At 55.6% G+C, this 20,489-nt stretch overlaps 2 protein-coding genes across 5 annotated transcripts; one reads left to right on the top strand and one right to left on the bottom strand.

Annotated features, from left to right (window-relative positions):
* The first annotated feature begins 210 nt into the window (after positions 1 to 210).
* Fastk (Fas activated serine/threonine kinase) lies at positions 211 to 4,205 on the top strand. 3 transcript variants are annotated; one of them, XM_008847219.2, is made up of 10 exons: positions 211 to 364; positions 1,069 to 1,488; positions 1,917 to 2,096; positions 2,201 to 2,340; positions 2,776 to 2,989; positions 3,088 to 3,247; positions 3,429 to 3,520; positions 3,590 to 3,725; positions 3,803 to 3,917; positions 3,995 to 4,205. In XM_008847219.2, exons 1-10 carry the CDS (start codon positions 283 to 285, stop codon positions 4,100 to 4,102), a joined length of 1,647 nt encoding a protein of 548 aa, XP_008845441.1. In that variant the 5' UTR covers positions 211 to 282; the 3' UTR covers positions 4,103 to 4,205. The 3 variants fall into 3 exon arrangements, with proteins under 3 accessions (XP_008845441.1, XP_017657209.1, XP_029426365.1); XM_029570505.1 differs by lacking the exon at positions 211 to 364 and adding an exon at positions 374 to 608; XM_017801720.2 differs by having other exon boundaries at positions 3,429 to 3,725.
* A 98-nt stretch (positions 4,206 to 4,303) lies between these two features.
* On the bottom strand, positions 4,304 to 20,489 carry Slc4a2 (solute carrier family 4 member 2). 2 transcript variants are annotated; one of them, XM_029570504.1, is made up of 23 exons: positions 19,520 to 20,489; positions 18,823 to 18,936; positions 16,845 to 17,010; positions 16,454 to 16,698; positions 16,259 to 16,377; positions 14,661 to 14,893; positions 14,425 to 14,567; positions 13,143 to 13,323; positions 11,817 to 11,952; positions 11,565 to 11,730; positions 11,321 to 11,435; positions 10,307 to 10,491; positions 9,960 to 10,185; positions 9,380 to 9,595; positions 9,152 to 9,300; positions 8,858 to 9,052; positions 6,368 to 6,616; positions 6,182 to 6,271; positions 5,852 to 6,018; positions 5,228 to 5,481; positions 4,972 to 5,141; positions 4,615 to 4,788; positions 4,304 to 4,528 (listed from the first exon to the last, which is right to left on the bottom strand). In XM_029570504.1, exons 2-23 carry the CDS (start codon positions 18,871 to 18,873, stop codon positions 4,448 to 4,450), a joined length of 3,711 nt encoding a protein of 1,236 aa, XP_029426364.1. In that variant the 5' UTR covers positions 18,874 to 18,936; positions 19,520 to 20,489; the 3' UTR covers positions 4,304 to 4,447. The 2 variants fall into 2 exon arrangements, with proteins under 2 accessions (XP_029426364.1, XP_008845440.1); XM_008847218.3 differs by lacking the exon at positions 19,520 to 20,489 and having other exon boundaries at positions 18,823 to 19,430.

Raw genomic sequence — 20,489 nt, 5'->3', positions numbered from 1 at the left:
GTCCGGGCAGGGGGGGGGGCGGGGGGGGGGGGCCTTGCCCCGGGGGGAAGGGGCCGTGGGCGAGGCCTTGCCCTGCCCTAGGCAAGACCCAGGGCTCTGTGGCCGCGGCCAGCTCCGCCATGGCCCCGCCCCCGCGAAGCGAGCACTTCCGGGAAGTGGGTGGGGCGGGGCCCGCGGCGCCTGCCGGGAGCCACGTCTTTTTGGGCGGGGCGCTCCGCTGGGATTGGTGTCCGGCGGCGATACGGGGGCTGCTGGGAAGATGGCGGACTCGGTCGCCCGCCGATGAGGAGGCCGCGGGGGGAACCCGGCTCCCGGGCCCCAAGACCAACTGAGGGAGCGACCTGCGCGGGGCCCGGGGAGTCATGTAGGGTGGCGCCTGCGGGGAGGGCTGCGAGGGGGGCGGCGGGAGCTGGTGTTGGCGGCAGCGGCCCCGGGGTCCTGGCCTGCAGGGGCCCAGATGGGGTGTGCCGGGTCCCCGACAACCCCGACCCCGCGCCTTGGCCAAGCGGTGCACTCGGGCCTTGCGCGCGCCCAGGGCGCCGCGTCCTCATTTCGCCGGGGTGGAGACGGGCAGAGGGCGAAGCCACTTGTCCAAGGTCACGCAGTTGGTAAGTGGGAGGCGCCCAGCGCGGGACCAGCTCTGGAGCTCCGGAGCCCCCTGGTCCGAGACGCGGAGGTGGTCCGCAGGGCGCGCGGTTCTCCGGGACCTCCGGGGGCTCCAGGCTGGGCGCGACCACTCACTCTGTGCATGACCTAGGGCTTAACCTCTTCGCCGCCCTGGGCCTTGTTTCTCCCCCTGTGAAATGAGGTAACGCCAGCCCTGCGCCTCCTCATCGGTGTGGCGGGAGCATCGGAGAAGATAGTGCATGGGCAATTGCTTTGTGAACAGAGCTGCGCCGAGCACCCTGCAGGATTAAGATTGCAGTTTTTAGGAGTGGAAGGGGAAGAAGGGCAGGGTGGGGAAGAGGTCACGAAGGCCTTTCTGGATGGGGAGTGAGGTAGGGAGTAGATAGTAGATCTTTCTCCCCTTGGAGGAAACCTCATCTGGTTTTCTGGGCCACCCCTCAGGGTCTCCACCCAACTCCATGCTTCGAATCCTGCTCTCTGCCCAGACTTCCCCTGCTCGGCTGACTGGCCTGCTGCTCATCCCGCCACTACAGCCCTGTTGTTTGGGGCCCAGCAAGTGGGGGGACCGGCCTCTTGGAGGAGGCCCCCCTGCGGGTCCTGTGCAAGGCCTGCAGCGGCTTCTGGAACAGGCACGGAATCCTGGGGAGCTGCTGCGCTGGCTGAGCCAGAATCCCACCAAGGTGCGCGCTCACCACTATCCTGTGGCTCTTCGTCGCCTGGGCCAGCTCTTGGTGTCTCAGCCCAGGCCCCCTCCTGTGGAACAGGCCACGCTGCAGGAGTTGAGCCAGCTCATCGTCCGAAACTGCCCCTCCTTTGACGTTCACACCATCCATGTGTGTCTACACCTTGCTGTTTTACTTGGTGAGGAGGGTGTCTAAAGGTGTGGGTGTTTAGGGAAGAATGGAGGAAGAACTGTAGAGGCCCCTAAGTCACTGATAACTTTCAGACTTCCAGTAATGGCACCTAAACAGGCGCACATGCGGCTGCCTCTATCATATCCCTGTGGGATGTCAAGTCAAACAGCACCAGCCCACGTTCCTTCTAATACAGTACTCTAGGAAGCCACAGCCGTTTGTCATACCTGGCACCAGATGACCTTTGTATAAGGCTTTCCCAACACTCTGTTCCCATATATCATGTTCACATCATACCTTATTATCACCAGTGTTTCCACTTAAATGAGCACACCTTCCCACTCGAGAAATGGTAAAGAGGAACTTGAGGACTCATCCCATTTGACAGGACAGCATATCACAACTCTTACAAGAAAATCTTTGTCCCTCTCCCAGGGTTTCCATCAGATGGGCCACTCTTGTGTGCCCTGGAGCAGGAGCGGAGGTCCCGACTCCCTCCAAAGCCACCTTCCCCCCAGCATCCTGCCTTCCAGGGTGAGCAAAGGTTGGAAGCGGCCCTGAGCTGCCCGCGTTTCCTGCGGTACCCTCGGCAACATCTGATCACCAGACTGGCAGGTGCTGAGGGTTAAAAGTAAATGGGAGGCAGGGGCTGAGATGGAGCCATTGGGAGAAAGTGCATGAGTGCAGTCCGGCCCAGGATGACAGGCTGTTCTCTGCAGAGGCAAGGCCAGAGGAATTGACTCCCCACGTCATGGTGCTTCTCGCTCAGCATCTGGCCCGGCACCGCTTGCGGGAGCCGCCGCTTCTGGAAGCCATTGCTCACTTTCTGGTGGTCCAGGAAGCCCAGCTCAGCAGCAAGGTGGGCTTGCCTCCCACCCTCCTCTGAGTCACCCTCAGCAGCTTGGTCCAGCTTGTTTGGCCTCTTCTGTAGCAAACACTCTCGCTAGGCTGTATCCTGTGCCCAGGGCATCCATCTCTGCTCACCCCCTCAGATCATCAAACTCTTGATAACCAGTAGTATGCCAAGAGGTTTGTGGTTTTCCAAAGCTCTTGAGCAGCAGCCTAGCTCCATCCATCCCACTTTTTCATGGCCATACCCACAGCCATGTCCCTACTGTGGTGGTGAGCCCCATGTAGCTCAAGACCCTGCTTCTGCTGCTCAGTCTGGGGCCTGTGCTGGTATAAAGAGCCATTCTGCCTTGACCAGATACTGGCTGGGCCACACCTTCCTGAAGTTCTTACCAGAAATACCAGAGCTGTGTCTCCTGCTGGATGATGCTACTCTTCTCTACAGGTGGTACAGAAGTTGGTCCTGCCCTTTGGGAGGTTGAACTACCTGCCTGTAGAGCAGCAGTTTATGCCCTGCCTTGAGAGGATCCTGGCTCGGGAGGCAGGGGTGGCGCCCTTGGCCACCGTCAACATTTTGATGTCACTGTGCCAGCTTCAGCACTTGCCCCTCAGAGCCCTGCAGTTTGTCTTCTCCCCCAGTTTCATCAACCACATCAGTGGTATGCAGACAGGAGGGCTGGTGGGGCTGAGGGCTGGCGGGCAGGGGCATGCCCAGGGGTCAGCGGCCCAGTGTCCCCCAGTCCCTGCTTCCCCACAGGCACCCCCCATTCTCTGATTGTGCGTCGCTACCTCTCCTTGCTCGACACGGCTGTGGAGCTCGAACTCCCAGGATACAGAGGCCCCCGCCTTCCAAGAAGGCAGCAAGTGCCCATCTTCCCACAGCCCCTCATCACTGATCGTGCCCGCTGCAAATACAGGTGGGCCAGGGGAGGGGCACCCACAGGAGCACAGACTAGAACAGCCAGAGCCCATGGCTCCCAGCACTCTTAGAAACAGGCCTTGAAGCAGTGAAGGTGTTTCCCAGGGTGGCAGTAGCTCAGCAGGTACAGGTTGTGGTGAGACCATGGGAATTTCTCTCTTGCTGTCCTTTCCCCCCAGCCACAAGGACATAGTATCTGAAGGGCTGCGTCAGCTGCTAGGGGAGGAAAAGTACCGGCAGGACCTGACTGTACCTCCAGGCTACTGCACAGGTGAGCTGTGGGTGGGCCACAGCACAGCCCTGAGCTGGGGCAAGGCTAAGGCCCTGCATCTGCCCCCAGACTTTCTGCTGTGCGTCAGCAGCTCCGGTGCTGTGCTTCCTGTGAGGACGCAGGACCCCTTCCTACCTTACCCACCCAGGTCCTGCCCACAGGGCCAGGCTGCCTCTAATCCCACAACGCCAGACCCTGCCCAAAGGTAAGGAAAGTGGAGCGGGGTGAGGGAACCTTGGTTGTGGGGCCGACAGCACCCTGAGCTGTGTCCACTCCCTCCAGGGTGGTGCTGATTCTACAAGAACGCTGGCATTTCTGCCGTGGTGGCAGGGTGCTGCTGGGCTCTCGGGCCCTCAGGGAGCGGCACTTGGGCCTGATGGGCTACCAGCTCCTGCCGGTGAGAGGCCCTGTCCCACCTGACCTATATGTGTGCTCAGGGCCTACCCACTGTAACCAACTGTCCTCTTCCCATAGCTGCCCTTTGAGGAACTGGAGTCACAGAGGGGCCTGCCCCAACTCAAGAGCTACCTGAGGCAGAAGCTCCAGGCCTTGGGCCTCCGGTGGGGGCCTGAGGGGGGATGAGGGGTACATGTGGGGCTCAGAATGGCTCCCCTATGGGGGGCAGACAATTTGCACTTTGGTTCCCTATGTTTTGTTTTTTCATTAAAGTCCCTTTCATTCCTCATGGTGAGTCTCATTTCTGGGACAAGGAGCAGAGCTGGGTTCTCTACCTTTCCATTCATGCCCACAGTCCCCAACAAAGACAGAAGGCCAGGGCTAGACTGGGATTGAAGCACTTTACTGCAGAGTGGGGAGAAGGGGACTTTAAATTATTCACTTAAATAAAAATGAGGAGGAGGAGGGAAGTCCCAGCCCCCAGCCCATCTCCTGCCCATCAGTCCTTCTGCTGTGCCGCGGGGACAGCAGCTACACAGGCATGGGCATCTCATTGTACTCATCCACACCTTCTCGTTCATCAAACACTGGCTCCGCCTCATTAGCATCCAGCTGTGGGAGGAAGGGAAGGGTGGGTCTTTCCCAATTCACAGGGAGAGAGCTGGTGGGTTAGAGGTGAGTGGGGCAGGAATTCTTACACATTTCATTTCTCGCTCGGTGAAGATGCGGGTGAGCACCACCATGCGCAGTGGCACTGTGAGAATGAGGATGAAGGGGAAGGCCAGGGAAGCAGCTGTGGACATGACTGCCCAGAGCAGGGCCAGGCAGAGCAACTGCAGGGCTGTGAACAGGTGCATCCGCATGGTCCGAACCTGGGAGCAGAGAGGAGGTGAGCCCAGGCTCCTACCCCAGCCAGTAGGAGAAAGAAACTCCTTTCTCCTTAAGAGAGGAGGATGGAGTAGCACAGGGATATTTAGAGCTGCTCCATACACAGAAGGGGTCAAGGCGAGCTGGCCAAGGTTGGGGACCCGAGGCCCCGCAGGGCAGAAATTTACCTTCTTGACATAGGTGACGTCTGGGTGGTGTTTGGGTGGCATGAGCAACAGGTGCAACCGCTCGTAGAACTGGATCCCATTAAGGGAAGTAACTCCCATGTACAGGAAAATGCCAAAGAGCACGGCCAGCGGGATCTGCCGGAGCAGATCTCCAATAACCATGGAGAGGCCTGCCAAGGAAGACACAGTCGGTTCCCTTCTCCAGTGAGCCCAGGGACCCAAGGGGAAGGTGGGGTTTTGGTAAGGTGCAGCTTACCCACAAGCAGGGCTACCAGCAGCCCTGTCACCCGCTGCTCCTTGACCTCCTGGATCTTGGGCTTGTCCCCAGGTGCCACAGCCTTGCTCATGACGGTGAGCGCGTTGGCATGAGTGACAGAGCGGACAGTGGCAGCAGCCAACCAAGGCAGTCCAAAGAGGGCACAGATGCCACCCATGGCTACAATGAGCAGCAGGTCCAGGTGGAAGCCAGAGCCCTTCTGCAGCATCCGCTCCTTCTTGGAGATGATTAGCCTGGGAGGGGAAAGCACTGTGAAGGCCAAACCACCCACAGCATGGCAGACCAGATCTTTCCAGCACAGCCCAGCCAGTCCTGGTGGCCCTGTCCATTCCACTGGTACTGGAACCCCATTGTGGAACTGAACTTGTGTCTTCAGCCCTTATCTTACAGGAGTCTGGCAAGCCCTGTTATGCTGACCAGCACTGCCTATGTCCTGTCCCACCCCACACAACATCAGTGGCCTTTTCCTGCTGCCTGCAAAATATACTTCAGCTAGTCTGCCATTCAGGGTCCTCCAAGATCCTTGCCCAATAATAACAAATCCCATGCTGTATGTCCCCAAGTCTGCCTGAGGACTCTGGTCCCTCAGCTAGGATGGCTCACGTGGTGATCTGTGTCTCCATGAAGATGAGGATGAAGACCAGGACAGCAGGCAGCAGGCTGGCCACCATCATCCACACAGGGAAGGGGCTCTTCTCCCCTAGGGGGTTGATGACCCAGCCCCGCTTGTCTGGGGCGGTCACAGAGAATCCACTGGGCACACTCAGCTTCTGCAAGGCAGAGACAGTATGAGGTCAGCGGGAGGGCTCTCAATGGAAAACACTGTGTCTCTTCAGCTTGAGAGCAGGCTCAGGCTAGGAGCTGAAGTGGAACACCAAAACCCAGAGTGGGGAGGCAGCCCAGAGTCAGCAGCACCCTCTCTTTGCCACTTACCTGGGTGTAGGTATCCTCAATACTGTAGTCCACAAGCACCATGATGAGGATTGCGATGGGTACCCCAAAGTCCCCAATCACCCGCCGGATCTAAAAGGACAAGTGCATATCAGAGGCCTCCTGCCCCATCCTTCCAAGTCACCCCCCTTCATGACCCCAACTCCTCCAATCTACAAGCCCACATACCCGGCCAGGGAAGAACCGGCTGTTCTTGAATTTTCGCAGGAAGAAGGCGATGAAGAACGTGCCAGCCATAAGCACCAGCGACAGCAGGGCTGTGTTGGGCTGCCCTCGGGGCCTCTCCTGCCCAGACTGTCCAGCTGAGCTGTTGCCTGGCACCAGTGTGGGCTCTGCCCAAGTTGTATTGTCACTGTTGCTGTCTGCCTCTGAGTTGTTGGAGGCTGAGCAGCCGTGGAGGGGGTGCTCCTGGAAGATCTGAGGAGGAGCCACAAAGGATCACCGGCTGAACTGGGTCAGAGCAGATGCTAGGGGGCCAGGGTGGGAGTCTGGCAAAGGCCAGCCTACCTTCAAGGAGCTTGTCTTATTGGAGTAAGAAAGGACTTGTGTTCATTTCAGTGGCACAGATACTAACATTGGGCACAGATTAGCAAGGATGGCATGCAAGTCGTGAAGCATTCTGCATTTTTAAAAAATTCAGTCTATTTTTTGAACACTAAATTCATTTGTTCAATGTCTTAAAAAAAAGGTTGCAAGCGGGGTGTGGTGGTGCATGCCTTTAATCCCAGCACTAGGGAAGCAGAGGCAGGCAGATCTCTGTGAGTTCAAGGCCAGCCTGGTCTACAGTGAGTTCCAGGACAGCTGGGGCTACAGGGAGACCCTGTCTCAGAAAGACCAAAAAAAAAAAAAAAAAAAAAAAAAAAAAAGGAAGGTTGCAGTCATATATCCCCATACACTGAGTCTGCCCACAGACACACCAAATGTGGAATGTAGGAATCAAAATGAAGCTTGCTATGTGGAAAGTCCCGCTGGTAAAAAAAAAAAAAAAAAAAAAAAAAAAGATAAGGCATAGGGTATTATTCTATAGTCCAAGCTTGGTTGGAATGCATGATATAGTTCAGGTTGGGTTCAAGTTCACAGTAGTCCTACTGCCTCTGTCTCCCAAGTACTGGGATTATAGGCATGAGCCACCATACCTGGCTCATTTAATGTTCATTTAATGTTCAGTGTCATTAGTCACTAGAAAAATGAAAGTGAAAACCACATGGCATAGCTCTACACACCTATTAAAATAAAAAGAAATGAAGGGAACCAAGTGTGGTTACACACCCCTATAATCTGTATTTTTTTTTTTTTTTTTTTGGTCTTTTTAGAGACAGGGTTAGGTGCACCACCACACCCGGCTACCAATATATTTTTTAAAACTTTATTATGGGGCTGGAGAGATGGTTCGGCGGTTAAGAACACTGACTGTTCTTGCAGAAGACCTGGTTCAAATCCCAGCACCCATATGGCAGCTAACAATCATCCATAACTCCAGTTCTAGGGGAATCCAATGCCTTCTGACCTCCAAGGGCACTGCACAACATGGGTACACTTACACACATGCAGGTAATACACTCGTACACACAAAATGAAAATAATAAATAGAAAATATTTTAAGTGAGCTGGGCGTGGTGGTGCACGCCTTTAATCCCAGCACTTGGGAGGCAGAAGCAGGCAGATCTCTGTGAGTTCGAGGCCAGCCTGGTCTACATATCGAGTTCCAGGCCAGCTGGGGAGACCCTGTCTCAAAAATACCTATATATATATGTGTGTGTGTGTACCTATGAATGTAATACTTTCCTTCATATAACTGTCAATTCAGAGTTTCAAATTTTTGAAATACAAAATATTTTCAGTCATTTGCATGTGATAATCTAAAAATTATTCAGAGATTTTGAAAACCAATTGTTTAGCTTCAAGTTGCACCATCATGATGTATAATAAAGGGCTGGAAATGGGCTGGAGAAATGGTTCAGCGGTTAAGAACACTGGCCGCTCTTACAGAGGATCCAGGTTCAATTCCCAGCATCCACATAGCGGCTAACAATCAGTTCCAAGCGGTCCAATGCTTTCTTCTGCTCTCCGCAGGCACTGCACAACACAGGTGCACTTACACATGTACAGGCAACACACTCACACACATAATAAATAAATTTAAAAATGTGAATTTCTGAAAGATTGATCTACTTTGTGTGTTGGTGACAAGGAAGCCACAGAAGACAGCAGACAGCAGGTTGCAACACTGCTTCAAGGCCCCGCCACTCCCAACAGCTTTCCTGGCCTAGCCAGCCCCTTCAACCCTGTCTTGGTTCCATATCGCCCTGTGCTCATGGACAGACTCCCAGAAGATGCCAGGACCAGCCTAGCCTGAAGTCAAGAAGAAAGTACCAAAAGACAGGACATGGAAATAAAATAAGAAAAAGGACTGGCAAAATGACTCAGCAGGTAAAAGCACTTGATGCCAAGCCTGGCGACCCGAACTCCACCACTAGAACCCCCAGGGTGGAAGGAGAGAACCAACTCCTACACTCCACATGTGTGCTATGGCAAAATCAGATGTATGCATAACTGCATGTACTCACACACACAGACATGCAGAATGAAAAAACTTAAGAAAAAAGACAGGACAGGAAGTCCCACATTCCCTGTGCCCAAGCCCTGTCACCAGCCCACCTTGATCAGCTTGTAGAAGGTCTCGTAGATGAAGATGAGAGAGATGAGGAAGGCAAAGATCTCCTGGGTAAAGCGGGAGACAAAGCGGACGAGGAAGCTCCCCTCCAGAGCCACCATGAGCAGGGCCAAGAACACCAGCCAGAAGCCAATCCACACGCGGCCCACCAGGTACTCCAACTGGTTGCTGCTGCAGAACTGAGCAGGGGAGGTGGGAAGCTGTCAGAACCCGAGTTCTGGGGATGACAGGAGCCATATCCAGGAAGGGAAGTACAGTAGAATGGAAAGGACTCTCACCGAGAAGAAGGCCTCTTCAAAGACCAGCAGAGGTCCAGAGAAGCCGATCACCAAGAGTGGCTGAGCCCCCAGCAGGCAGAAGATCACACCCTGGAGTGCTGTGGACATGATCAGCTCTGATACCCCTATCAGGTCCTGAGTCTTCTCTCCTGGAGGGCACAGGAACAAGTTCAGCAAAGCGTGACAGGGCCCTGGGCAAACCTGCCACCTCTCAAAACCTCTCCTTACCTAGTAGCCCTCCAAAAGTGATGGCGGGAGACAGGGCAGCAAAGTAGATGAAGATGACGGCAGCCAGGCACTGGGGGTCAAGCGCATCTCGGAAGTCACTCAGGTAGTGGGGGTAGCGACGCCGTACATCACGGATCAGTCCCCCAAAGGGCCGGCCAGTCCGTCGAAGGGGATCATCTTCAGCTGCACCTGCCACCTCTACCATCTGCAGGAGCGCCCTCCCACCCACCCCACCAGGCCCTCCTCCATGTACACAGATCACATCAGCTGCAGGAGCAATGCAACCAGGCCTTCCTCTGTCATGTGCCTATAGATCCTCTATTGCCCACGAGCCCCCTCCTTGAGGTAGCCCCATCTGGCTCAGGCCTACATGGGCGTACCCTTATCTTGGGCAGACTTGGGCTCCAGCCCAGCCCCAGGGCCACCCACCCCACCAGGCCCTCCTCCATGTACACAGATCACATCAGCTGCAGGAGCAATGCAACCAGGCCTTCCTCTGTCATGTGCCTATAGATCCTCTATTGCCCACGAGCCCCCTCCTTGAGGTAGCCCCATCTGGCTCAGGCCTACATGGGCGTACCCTTATCTTGGGCAGACTTGGGCTCCAGCCCAGCCCCAGGGGGCAGCAGGCGGCCCTGCTCCTCTCGCTTCTTTAGCATCTGCCGTTGGAAATGGGCAACAGAACGCAGCAGCTCCTCGCCCTGCACTTCTGAGGGCGGCAGCACCACGCTGCAGTCCAGGAAGGCATTGATGGCGGTCAGCAAGTCGTCTCGTTCATCTGCCAGGTAGGCTGCCTCGTGGAATTGCTATTAGAGCAGATGGGGATCAGGGAGCATACCAGGAGGTAGCCAGAAGCCCAAAGCTAAGCCTGTACAAGGTTAGTGCCAGGGATGTGGTTGCACAAGGTCATATGGAGAGGAAGCTGACCTTATCAGACATGAGGGTGGAGATGGAGCGGCCGATCTCATGGTAGTCCATGTTGGCGCTGCTGGGGCCCAGCAGCAGGAAGAGGAAGCGCACTGGCACAGGCACCTCCAGCACCGCATCCAGCTCCACAGCCTCCCGCAGGCGCACAAAGGCCATGGTGGGGCGGGAGAGGAACTCCACACAGCCTAGGGGTGGGGGGTCAGCATGGGCAAGAGCTGGAGGCAGGAACCTTCCAGCCCCCAGCCCCGGATGACCCTAAGGCCCAACCGCTAACATCCCTGAAGTTTGCCGCACATCATACCTACGAGGACCACCGCACATACCTACGAGGACCACCACACATACCTATGAGGACCACCACACATCATACCTACGAGGACCACCGCACATCATACCTACGAGGACCACCGCACATCATACCTACGAGGACCACCGCACATCATACCTACGAGGACCACCGCACATCATACCTACGAGGACCACCGCACATCATACCTACGAGGACCACCGCACATCATACCTACGAGGACCACCGCACATCATACCTACGAGGACCACCGCACATCATACCTACGAGGACCACCGCACATCATACCTACGAGGACCACCGCACATCATACCTACGAGGACCACCGCACATCATACCTACGAGGACCACCGCACATCATACCTACGAGGACCACCGCACATCATACCTACGAGGACCACCGCACATCATACCTACGAGGACCACCGCACATCATACCTACGAGGACCACCGCACATCATACCTACGAGGACCACCGCACATCATACCTACGAGGACCACCGCACATCATACCTACGAGGACCACCGCACATCATACCTACGAGGACCACCGCACATCATACCTACGAGGACCACCGCACATCATACCTACGAGGACCACCGCACATCATACCTACGAGGACCACCGCACATCATACCTACGAGGACCACCGCACATACCTACGAGGGCCACCACACATACCTATGAGGACCACCACACATCATACCTACGAGGACCACCGTAGCTTCGGCATTCTCAGGAATCTTCTCCAGAAGCTTCAGCTCGTGCTTGGACTTGGAGCGGGTAATGCCAGCTGGTGGAGCCGGGGGTGGCAGCTCACGCTGGGGGTGGGGGTGGGAAGAATAGGACAGAGCTCAGTCCAGGCAATACCCACAGCCCTAAGCTGCATCTCCACACCAGGCTTGCTCACAGCCTACCACCAGCCCTAGGCAGGGCCCATTCCCCCTCACCTCTCGATCGACCTCCAGTCGGGTCTCAGGAACACCCCCAATCAGTGGCTCAGTGACATGGGGATCACTCTCAGCCCCCTGGACATGGTGATGTCCCAGCAGAGAGCCTAGGGAGCCCGCAGAGATGTTGCGGGGGAAGGAGAACTCTTTCTCATCACTCGGGTGGCTGGTGGAGCAGAGGACAGTGAGTCAGGAAAGACTGGGGCCAGGTGGGCAGGATGTGGCAGGGTCCTCTGGCTCCAAGGGCCATACCTATGTTTCAGCAGAAGGGCCCGCAGCACATTGGCTCTGTCCTCTGCCTTGATCTGGTCAGAGATGACCATCTGCTCCACCACCTGATGGGCCACCCCAGGCAGGGTCTGCTGATCAAGGTCCAAGAGCACAGCCCCTGCAAACAAGATGGCAGGGAGAACTTGTCACTCCAGAGCCATTACCAGGGGTTAGGGGGAGGCAGATAGAAAGGACAGTGGGACAGGTTGGGGCAGCAAAGTAGTGTTATGTATTCCAGGGGTCAGGGCACTGGCCTACAAAACTAGGGCCAGGGCTTGAGTGTTCTTGAAGCCTTGAATGCTTTGCTTTTCTGGCTTGTCTCCATCTCCTCCCCTCCCAGGAATATATCAGGCTGATAGCACCAAAATTGAATTACCAGACACCCCATCCAGGAAGCACCCAGCCCAAGTGCCCAGGGCGCCCACTCTGGCTGTTAGAAGTTCTTCCTGTCCATAAGCCGTGTGCTACCTCCAATGGCATTCCTGGGGTCCTAGCTCTCCCTCTTGAATGCAACACAGCTGATCTGCAGCCTTGTCCAGATGACAATCCTGGAATCATCTGACCTTCCCGACTTCGCTTCTGCAGGCCTAGTTACTGCTCACTGGCAGTTTAGACTTCTCTCCACATTTCATATAGAAATGAAACGCCTTTCAAAAGCTATCAGACCACTTATCTGGCAAGGTCAACTTTCCAGAACAAAGAACTAAGGAGAAAGCAGACTCAAATGGCCCCTGAGCAGTCAAAACAGATCACAAAGACTGAAAGATAAAGCTCTCCCCTCTGGCTCTTTACCCAAAGAACAGAAACTTCACTGAAGCCTGTTTGCTCTTAGTCTGGAAACAATTCCAACAGCAGAGTTCTCAAACCTCAGCTGCTGAGAAACAGCCTTTTAAAGAACAGAAGATAACCCAACAGGAAGGAGGAGACAGTTCACAGGGCTGGATAGCTGGGCGCCTGTGGTTACTTAGTGAAGCTCAAACAGCCTTCACAAGTTAGGTAACATTCCCAGATCCTCTAAGATGTTAACAAGGAAGCGGGGTGTGGCGGAACATGCCTGTAATTCCAGCACTCAGGAGGTGGAGGTTGCAGTTGCAGTTCAAGGCAAGAAGCAACTACATGGTGAGTTCAAGGCTAGCCTGAGCTACTTGAGACCCAGTTTCCAAAACAAAACAAGGCATAACAAGGTGTGTCAGGAATTTCAAGATATTTTCATCAAGATACTTTAAAGACATTTGAGCATTTAAACTCAACAGCTCCAGCTGTAAGATCTAGAAGCAAAGTGTTCTTGTAGTGGGAATGGGGGTATACCATGGGCCAGGGTCCTACGGAGCTCCAGGAGGCTTCGGAAGGACAACGAGGCCACGTGAGGCTTCCCCCAGCGCTCAGTCTCCTCTTCTACATCCTCCTCAAATTTGATCCATCGAGCTGTCTCCCGCCACTGAGGCTCCTGGTTTTTGTCCAGCAGCAATTCATTCAGCTCCACAAACACCTTGGGGTTAAATAAGAAACTGCTTCAGGGAGCAGAGTTGAGGCTGCTGGAGATCCACCCCCAGAAGGGGCAAGTGACCATGGGGTACAGGGGATGGCACACAGGCATGTATGACTGACTAATCAGACATGAAGTTTCCTTCATCTGTAAAATGGCAATGATGCCCACCTTCAGGGGCAGTTAGAGGACTGAATCAAGTCTATGAACAGGACTCATAGTGCCAGGTGGAATCACCATACACAGAAATGTTGGCCTTCCGTGCCATTCCATTGAAAGGCATTCAGAATTGGCAAAACTAACTTCTGCTGCGTGGTCACTCATACTTTAATCAGGATGCTGAGGCAGGAAAACTGCCTTGAGTCTGAGGCCAACCTGGGTTACACAGTGAATTCCAAGCCAGCCTAGACTACACAGTTAGACCTTGTCTCCACCCCAGAAAAAACAACTGCAAAGGACAGTGACAAGGCATGGTCACTTCTGTAGGACACCACCAAGGTGGTGACAGGAAAGGGCTTCCTGAGGGTGGGAACAGTCACTAGCTGGGTGGTGGCCATCTGGATACCATGGGTGCAACATGTCCCTGAACCAGACACTTGGCACAGGTACAATTTATTGCAGGGTTATTATACCTCAATAAAAGCATTTTAAAAAAGAAAATGCACTATGGCATAGTTCAGAGCCCTGCAGTCTAAGATGGGAAGTGTCACTAAATAACTAAGTGACCTTGGCCAAAGCACAGACCCTGGTTTATGGCTGACACCACCTGTGCTGTCACCTTCACAGGCTGTTGGGAGGTCAAACAAGCACACAGGTTGGGTTTTAAAAATGAGGAAAAGTGCTACATGCAGGCAGCCAAGGGTTCCTCTGTTCAACCCGGAAGAAGGTGTTTTCTCCTTACCCCCGATCATGGTCACCTGCCAGCACCATGCTGCACACCTCACTGCAGGCTCCGATGTGAACCACAGCACCACACATAAGAGCCTAAGGGCACAGCTGCCAGGCTTCCCTACTACCAGGGCAGCCTTGGGGCTCCGTGTCCACCATCATCTGGTAGACGGGGCTAGAGCAGAGAGATGACGGAAGGCACAAAGCAGACACTACCTCATGAGGCTTGTGGGGAGCCCGTGGTCGGGCCCGAGGTGTGGGGCCAGGCTCTCGTCCTTCCCGGGCAGCCTGAGTGGACCCTTTGGCATTCTTCCTAACCAAGTGCCTCCGTACCCCAGGAACATCCTCAAACCGGTGACCTGGGGGCAAGAAGAAGGCCAGGATCAAGTTCTCCTTTTCTCACTCCATTTCCCATCGGCAGTGGGATTGCTTTAGGTCTCGGGAGCACTCACTCTTCATGAGGTCAAGGTCAGCTGTGGCCAGCGTCTGGGCCTCACTCTCATCAGTGGGGACCCTGGGCAGCAGTGCCTGCTCCACCCCAGTCATGCTGCCAATACGCCTTCTCTCCTGCAGGTTGTAGCTGCGATGTCCAGGCTGGGCTTTGGTCAGAGGGCGCCCTGCAGCACCCCCGTCATCCCCTCCAGCTGTGCTGCTGGCCACTGCCACCATCTCCTCCACCAGGGTTCTGCAGATAAAACAGCCATGAGCCCAGAAAGCCAGCCTCCTTCCCTGGGCAGGAGACCACATGGACCTTAGGCTCTCCTAGCTCCTACTCTTCCCAGGTGGGCATGTGGGAAAGACGGGGGATTCCGGAAGCCGACTGCCAGCATTTGAATCCCAGCTCTAGCTTCTTATGGCTCTGCAACCCCAGAAGCCACTCAAAGGCCCATCTGGACATAAACCTTTCCTCCACAGCATGGGACAAGGCTAGCATTCCTCAGTGCCGCAGAAGGTGAGATTTGGAGAATGCAGATCCAAAGCCTAGCATCTGTAACACTGTGAAACTGCAGCCAGGCCTACGCTTGTAAGGAGGGACCCGCCTTGCCCCTCACAAACACCAGCTCATGCCCTATCTTGTTCTCTGCCAATGCCAGCACCCAGGTTTTCTCTCCCAGCACAGAAGGCCTCTACAGAGCCCTGTGCACTCCGAGTACCAGAGCCATCCCTCACCATCTTCACAGCCCACTGTCCTCACCTGTGCCTCAGCCCTGCCTGCTTTTACGTTCTCCTCCCCAATGCCAGACTTTTTCTGAGGCTTCTGTCCGCTCCCCTGTCAGCCTGGCACCCAGTGAGTCTGTGCACTCACTCCAGGAAGGGGCACCATGCCCTTTACTTCCTACAGCCATTCACACTGCCTGGCACCCAGAAAACAACAGGTCAGAAAACAACAGGTCCATGATAGTCATGACCTTGAGACCTTGCTCAAAGTCATTTCCTCCTGGAAGCCTTCTCTAGCTAGTGCCCCTAAATTCCCATCACCCACTGGTACTGACGCTCTGCCTAAGCCAGGTCACTGGAGGTAGTGACGATGTTCTGATGCCATTTCATGTGACAACATTTGGTTTTCAACTGTGTGGACTGGCAGTTCCCCAAGAACAAGAGGGGGCTCCCATTGCTCTTGAACACTGAGGCCCCAGCAGATACTGGGAGGTCACTGATCAGTGCCCAAGCCAGTGCTTGGGGGTGGGAGCAGCTTAGACCGCTAAAGCTCTGATCCCTACCATGGCGAGTGAGACCCATCCTCTCACTCTGTTACCTGCCCAGAGAGCTGCTGAGTTGCCCAGGTGTGGTGGCACACGCCTTTAATCCCAGCACTTGGGACACAGACACAGGCGGATGTCTGTAAGTTCAAGGCCAGCCTGGTCTACATAGTGCTAGCTGGGGCTACAGGGAGATCCTGTCTCAAAAAAAAGAAAGAAAGAAACAAAATCCAGATAGCTGCTGAGAGACAGGCCTGGGATCTGAACTAGACTAGGGAATCTAGAAGTCCTGCCTTTTGCTCTAGCAGGGGAGGTGTTTACTTGGATACTGCTGAATACAACATACTTACCTTGTCTGTGCCCCTTTGGTTTCACAGGGAGCTGCCTCCTGGTAGGGCACCTGTGCAGGAGGAGATGGACTGGTCCTCTCTGCCTTCCGGTCAGTACCTTCATCCTCTTGGAGAAAGAACTGCAAAAGGGACCCAAATGGAAAGGTGAAACCAGGCCAGGGCCTTGCATATCCAAGGGTATGGGGAATCACTCACCTGTACTGAAGATGGTGTGGAAGCAGGGGATGGCTGCTGTGGGGGTCCCCGGGCTCCTTCAGCTTCACTGGCTTCGTCCTCATCCTCCTCCCCTTCCTCAATAGTGGGGGTCTCCCCAGTAGGAGAGGCTCCAGGGCGCCTCCGAGGTTTCCGTCCTGGGCCCTGGGGAGTCTTGCGTCGGCGGGTATCCGGAGGCAAGTGAGTGGACAGTGGGTGGTGGATGTGGTGGGAGGACTGGCGGTGGTCTGTTGGGAGGAGGGACTTAGCTACAGGCAGGTACAGCATCCCTCTCCCCCCATCATGGCCCTTCCCAAAACTAAGACATAGTCCATTCTCTGTTGGCTGGTCCAGCCTGAGCCCTCAGCCTCCCTTCCCCTGCCTGCCCCCTCACACTCAAAGTCTTCTTCCCCATAGCTTCGGCCTGGCTCCTCTCCTCCTCGGGACCCGGCCTCCTGGAGGATCTCCTCAAACCGCTCCACACCCAGGGTTCGGTGAAGTTCGTCCTCCTCCTGCTCAGGGAACCCAGGTGTCCCAGGGCCCAGGCTCTCTGGCTCTGGCTGTGAGAAAAGAGGGGTGGAAAGAACACAGGAGTCACTGGGAATTGTACCCCAAAGCCCCAACTTGCCCAGTGTTAAGAGAGCCAATGACCCTACCAACTTATCTCCAGTGCACAGATTGAATTCCCCCATGCCCAGCAATTCATCCCTCAAATGCAGGAACCTAACCCCACACCCCCAGCCTACCACCCAGCCCCCTAGCAATCTATCACTCCATCTACACAGTTAGTCAGGCTCAGTCAGCCAAAGGCAGGTTTAGGAAGGTTCACACTAGAAGACTCCATAGAAATCCTGCCTTTCTGCAGCCAGGCAGAGTGTGAACTGCCCTGTTCATGTGAAGAAATCCTTCTGGCTGGAGAACAGCTGCTGAGCCCCCAAAGTAACTTCTAAAGGCACCTAAGCTAGCTGCTCCAAAGTAGATCTGAGTCAAACCCAGTCCTGCCTGGACAGGAATGTAAACTCTTGCCTGGTCAGGAAGCCCCTGTTCCCAACAGCACACGCCCACCCAGCCGGCCCCTCAGCAACCAGCCCCGCCCCTCACCCCACCCCGACTCCCCCCACCTGAGTCATCCTGCAGGAGCGCAGCAGCTGACAGGGCCAGCAGGGCCAAGCACAGGCCAGAACTGCAGGCACTTGGGAAAGCTCAGCCTGGCTAAACGACCTGCAGCCTGGCCCAGCAGCATTGGTCCAGCCCTCCACCCACCCCACCCCCAGCAGATCTCAGCTCCAGGCACTGCCATCAAATATTTACTCAAGAGCTTCGGGACCTGAAGGGCATCAAGACCTCCAAAGGCAGGGGTATGCTGCTCCATCCCTGTTAGTGCTATAGCAAAGAAAAGCCAGGGAAGAGGATGGGTCTTGGGGATAGTCTTGGGGATGCATGCTGAGGTAGGGGTCGGGGTGGAGCTGAGGGTTGCAGACAAGACTGGCTAGGGCTTTCTGGGACACTGGAATGGAGAAGATGGGAGGGTGGGCTGGCGTCTCCCCTCTATGCCATCTACGCAGATGCCCCGCCCATCTTCTCTCTGCAGAGCCAGGGGACTCTCCCAAGCACCCGCCCCATTTCTACCTAAAGCAGACCCAGGAGGAAGCCAGGAGGAGCAAGGAAGCGGCTGGGAAGTGAGCAAGGCACCAGCTCTGGAGCTTGTGAGGAGGGGGAGTGGGTCATCCCCTAGCACCTGAGGCCGCAGGAAGAAATCCATGGCGGCAGGGGTGAACCTGGGAAGAAGAGGGAGGGCACCTGCCTGTGTCCCTTCCCAGTCACGTGCCCTGATGGGCCAAAGTGACCAATATAACGCAGCTGATGGTGCCACCGGAGTTAATCATTAGACTTCTTAGGAAAATCAGGAGAAGGCCATGTGGGGCAGTGGCTACATGAGGTGGGGGGGGTGAGGGCGGGCCTGGATGGCACGTGGACCAGAGGTGGGGCTGGGGGCAGGGCCAGTCACCACCAGGGAGCTCTGACCAGAACCTCAGCTTATAGATCTTCATGGGGGACTACGTACCTAAGTTTCAGTCAGAGAGGGTCACAGGACTTAAGACTCAAGGTCCTCAAAATTCCTACCCAATTGAAGTTAAACAACCACCTTGGGTCTTAAGGAAATGGCAACTCCCTTAAAGGAATGGGCGCCACCTGTCCACACCCCATTTCAGTACCCTGGTATACCTGGGGACAATGTGGGTATAGAAGGCAGGGCCTTTCAATCTACCAGTCTCCTTTTTGGAGCCTGTGCACCCTACCCATTGCCCCACTGGACCCTGGTCTTGAGCACCTCCCATCTCTGGGCCAGCTCACCCGCAGGTAGTACTTACTGAATGCAAAGAATCTGCGCCCGAGGCGGGGCAGCGAGGGGCGCTGCTCATGGCTAAATCTTAGCCCTTTTCGCTATCGCTGCGGCTTTCAGGGCAACAAGGCGGAGGCATAACCTGGGCAGGGAAAAGGCCAGTCACCGGCGGTGAGAGCGCAGACCAGCCCTGGGCCCAGTTCAATGAAGGAGCCTCAGGGGGTCCTAAACGGCCCTTGGAGGTGGCAAGAACAGAGAGGAGAGTTATTTATAGGAGAAGACCAAAGAGTTGGACTGAGTGTAAGGGGCCACGAACAGCCCAGAGAGAGCAGAAAGGGGAGAAAAGAGACAAGGCAGGGAGTCACAGCCCAGCTCTGGAAAGAAAGCAACAGAGCTGAGGGAGGGAGTGAAGAAGAACAGCAAAGGGCCAGACAGAAACAGGAACCCAGGGGCCAGGGGCGTTAGGCCTGACACCAGAAAGGGGTGTGGTAGGGCGTGAGACACCCGGGGAGCAGAGGGGTGTGGAGGGCCCTGCTGCTGGCTGCCCAAACAGAAGAGCAGAAAGAACTTTGGAGAGAGCCCAAGAGAGAAAGCAGAGGATCTGCCAGTAAGGAGGGGACACCCCCCCGCGAAGGCAGGCGGGGCTACATCACCCCCAACCCCACCCCCAGAGGTAGCAGAGAAGCAGGCTCCTGGATGCAGGGTAAGAGCCCAGCTCTACTCACTCAGTAGGAGGGATGAAGGGGTGAACAGTGGGTTCCAGCTGGACGGAGCTTTATAATGGGGGAGGGGCACGTGACATCAAGGGGGTGGGCACAGAAACTCTGAGGGGCACTTCCCATCCCTCCCCTCCCTAGGCCTGGCTCAGGAAAATGTGAGTGGCAGGGCAGCCCTCCTGACAGTGACTGTAAGGTGTCAGGCTCAATATTGGGGGTGGAGGTTGGAGCAGAAGAGGAGCTGTGGAGGGAACCCAACCAGTGCAAATTGGGGTACCCACTCCTAGTGAGGGCATCTTGCATGGCTCTCCAAAGATAAACAGTATAAAGCTCCTGAATTACTGCTGGGGAGTTAGTGTTGCCTAACTTAGGGCTATCTTGGGGGTGAGACAGGTTAGTACAGGGTCAAATAGTAAGAGGTCTGGGGGGGATCGGCCCAGGGTGGGGAGTCTGGGCGACACATTCCTGGCAAGAACTCCAACTCAGCTGACTGCTCTCTCCACTTCCCCCCAACAGCAAGGCCTTCAGCCAGGGCCCCCCGCCACCGTGGGGGAGAGGTGCCAGGGAGGGAACCCTGTCTAGAAAAGGATACAGGGAGTCTGTCCTGAGCACCTGCAGGTGCTCACTCCCACCTCCAGATTTTGCCCTCAGTGTGCTCCTTCACCAATCCCTCCTCCCTCTACCCATGCCACCCCCCACCCCGTCCTAGAACACAAAGCAGCCTCTGTCAAGAGGATCGGTGCGATAATCCTGGTGGGGGCACATTCCGGGGACCAGCCCCGACCGGCCCGGAGGATTAGCATCTCTCCCCCAGACCTAGGGATTAGCACCCTGGACCCCCACTAGGGCATTAACCATTGCCCAAGTGAATTCGTACATTCCACAGCTCTTGGCTGTGGGGCTGGTGGGGGCGGAGAGATTTTGATAAAGTGGACCCAGATTTCGGGCAGCGCAGCCCCCACACCCAGCACAGAGCTCC

Source organism: Nannospalax galili, unplaced genomic scaffold, assembly GCF_000622305.1.
Source record: "Nannospalax galili isolate Female #2095 unplaced genomic scaffold, S.galili_v1.0 scaffold302, whole genome shotgun sequence".
Lineage (NCBI taxonomy): Eukaryota > Metazoa > Chordata > Mammalia > Rodentia > Spalacidae > Nannospalax > Nannospalax galili.
This window is presented reverse-complemented; position numbering and strand designations above follow the sequence as displayed.